At 39.6% G+C, this 2,500-nt stretch overlaps 1 protein-coding gene across 2 annotated transcripts in view; it reads left to right on the top strand.

The window, feature by feature from the left end:
* Nucleotides 1–2,500, top strand: part of LOC138056808 (uncharacterized) — a 6,350-nt gene that overhangs the window by 1,096 nt on the left and 2,754 nt on the right. For both annotated transcript variants that reach the window (XM_068902707.1, XM_068902706.1), the window contains exons 2-4: nt 1–110; nt 942–1,065; nt 2,226–2,500. The exon at nt 1–110 is cut by the window's left edge; the exon at nt 2,226–2,500 is cut by the window's right edge and continues 185 nt beyond it. In XM_068902707.1, coding sequence (XP_068758808.1) covers nt 1–110; nt 942–1,065; nt 2,226–2,500 — 509 coding nt within the window. The remainder of the gene's footprint in view (nt 111–941; nt 1,066–2,225) is intronic.

Raw genomic sequence — 2,500 nt, 5'->3', positions numbered from 1 at the left:
CCTGTGATTTGGTCAGAGTGCAAAGTTCGGCACCTAGTCCTTGGCAAAATATCTCGAACTTCAAGCAAACGCTTTGGGGCTCAAAAACCGAAAAGGGGATTTTTTTAAAGGTAAATTATTAGCTAACGAAAGCATAATAATAATAATAATAACAATAATAATAATAATAATAATAATAATAATAATAAGTGTCAAATGTATTTCGCACTGGGGCGCTAACTGGGAAATCAAAGAAAATTAACTTATATCAATCTTAGATGGGTTTTTGAGGAGCGGGAAAAGCTGGAGTGCCCGGAGAAAAACCTCCTGGGGCAGAAAAATGAACCAACAAACTCAATCCACATGTGATGACACATCCAGGAAAGGAAACCTTGCCTCATCAAAGGCGTAGCAAAAGGGGGAATCTGGGGTGCCCTTGACCACCCCTTTTTTTAAGCAAACAATCTACAATATTATGGTGAGTACCCTCTGTTTGGCACACCCCACCACCCCCCCTTTGAAAAATCCTGGCTACGCCCCTGACATTGGAAGGAGGCGAGTGCTCTCCCCTCTTCGCTAGCCTTTCTCTCTCTTTCTCGAATTTAATCGTCATCAGTATCAGCATGTGACTCTTTTTTTTTTCACTCTCCTTTTTTAGCTCGTGGACAGCTATCGGAATGGTTGGGAATTAGTCTATCAGGCGTAAACAATGAAAAATGTGTAATCGATTTCTGATCGTCTCAAGTTCGGCAGGCGCATTCATGCATTCGTTAAATGGTCGTGAAGAATGCTCTTATTCGGCTACCAATGAAAGACTTTCAATATAGGTCAATATAATGTACTACACTGCATTTGTAACCACTCTATAGGCTTGATAATTCGCTCTATCACCTCCCTGATGAAAGTATCTTACTTTCTACACGAGCTTACCACAGGATACCTTTGATTATATTTTATTTCAGTGGGATAAGGTCAAGGCGTCTAAGTTAAGTGGAAACTTAATCGTCGTCCACTTGAAGTGCAAACAGAAGAAAAACGATTACTTTTCAACGGGCCTCATTTTCAAGTCAGCAGGGACAAAAATAGGTAATACGAAGCTTATTGGATGCACAGAAGTGGTGTGGGGCCCGTGGGGCCCGTTTCTCGAACTTCCGAATAACTTTTCGGGCCCGGAAAGCCATCTGTTTGTTTTAAAAAGTTGGTCTTTTAGTGTTTTTTCAAGATAACAAATTCAAAGCAAAATAATTGCGAGCGTTGATGACTCAAAACCTCTCCCTTCTGAAGATACAGAGAGAAGATACACCCAAAAAGGTCGGGACTTCATTGGAACGTGCCCTGGAGTCAGGAAAGTAAAGCTCCGACTTAAACATGAACGTACTTAATTTTAAAAGAATAGTTATTGGGCTCTGTTGTTCGGATATCTGTAAAACATTTTATGATAACTTATAATCCCAGCTATAATAATCTCTTGGACAAATTCTATTTAAATTGTAGTCTAAAGATGGTTAAGTATTTTAAACTGAAAATGCCTGCTTAAACAAGAGTGCGAGTTTAAGCACTTTGCAAAAGAGATCTTTGTTACAAGAAAGGGAACATTGTTCCAGAATTTGGGAACAGCCATATTATAAGATCGCCGGGTTGCTTTGGGAGATGAAAAGTTCATCTTTATGCCAATCTCTGATCTTAAATTATATCTACCACTAATATCATTCATCGCTTAAGTCGACGATTGTTCGTAGAAAGCCTCAAAACGTTAGCAAAAAAGCTTTGAAATCCATGCTATCCAATTTGGTGGTTCTTTTGTTCGCCATAATGCATCTAATCTCATTTTGTGTGACGTAGGACCAACATTTGTGGTACATGTTTGTCAGCCTTGAACAAATTAGGGAACAAAAGAAGCCGCATTACCATCAAGACTGAGGTCTGTAGTACTCTACGCATGAGCACAGCCATATCATCCAGGCAAAGCCAGTGAACAGCTGATTAGGCTGGTGAAAAAGTAGATAAATATTTGCTTTAATCAACACAGGATAATGGGCTCTCGTTATCCTCTCTTGCTTTAACCAATAGCTGAAGTGGTTTCGGGATATTTCGTTCAACTTATAGGCGGCGCTTGTACATGCCAACTTGTTTTAGTATTCTTAAATCTGAGATGTCCAATTCACTTTTATCATGGGTGCCTCTTGAAAGGGGAATGGTAAATTTCCTATTTATGCATTTTCTTACCCTTTATTGTTAATTTTTAGTCATCCCACTACAATCAACAACAACAACAGCAATAACAGTAGCAGCATCGACAATGGTTGCGACAAAAACTACCGGTACATTAAGTTCATCAACTGTAAAACGAACTTTGAAATCGATATTAACAACCACAAAACGCGCGGCAAGAACATCATCGAAACCAGTCACTGTGGCAACAGCAAAACCCAAATCTGATATTGTGTCGGCCTCAACACCTAATAAAGCGTACAAATTTTCGTCACCTCCGAGCACCCAAACGACTAGTGACGTAAAACCG

Source organism: Montipora capricornis, chromosome 7, assembly GCF_036669925.1.
Source record: "Montipora capricornis isolate CH-2021 chromosome 7, ASM3666992v2, whole genome shotgun sequence".
Taxonomy (NCBI): domain Eukaryota; kingdom Metazoa; phylum Cnidaria; class Anthozoa; order Scleractinia; family Acroporidae; genus Montipora; species Montipora capricornis.
This window is presented reverse-complemented; position numbering and strand designations above follow the sequence as displayed.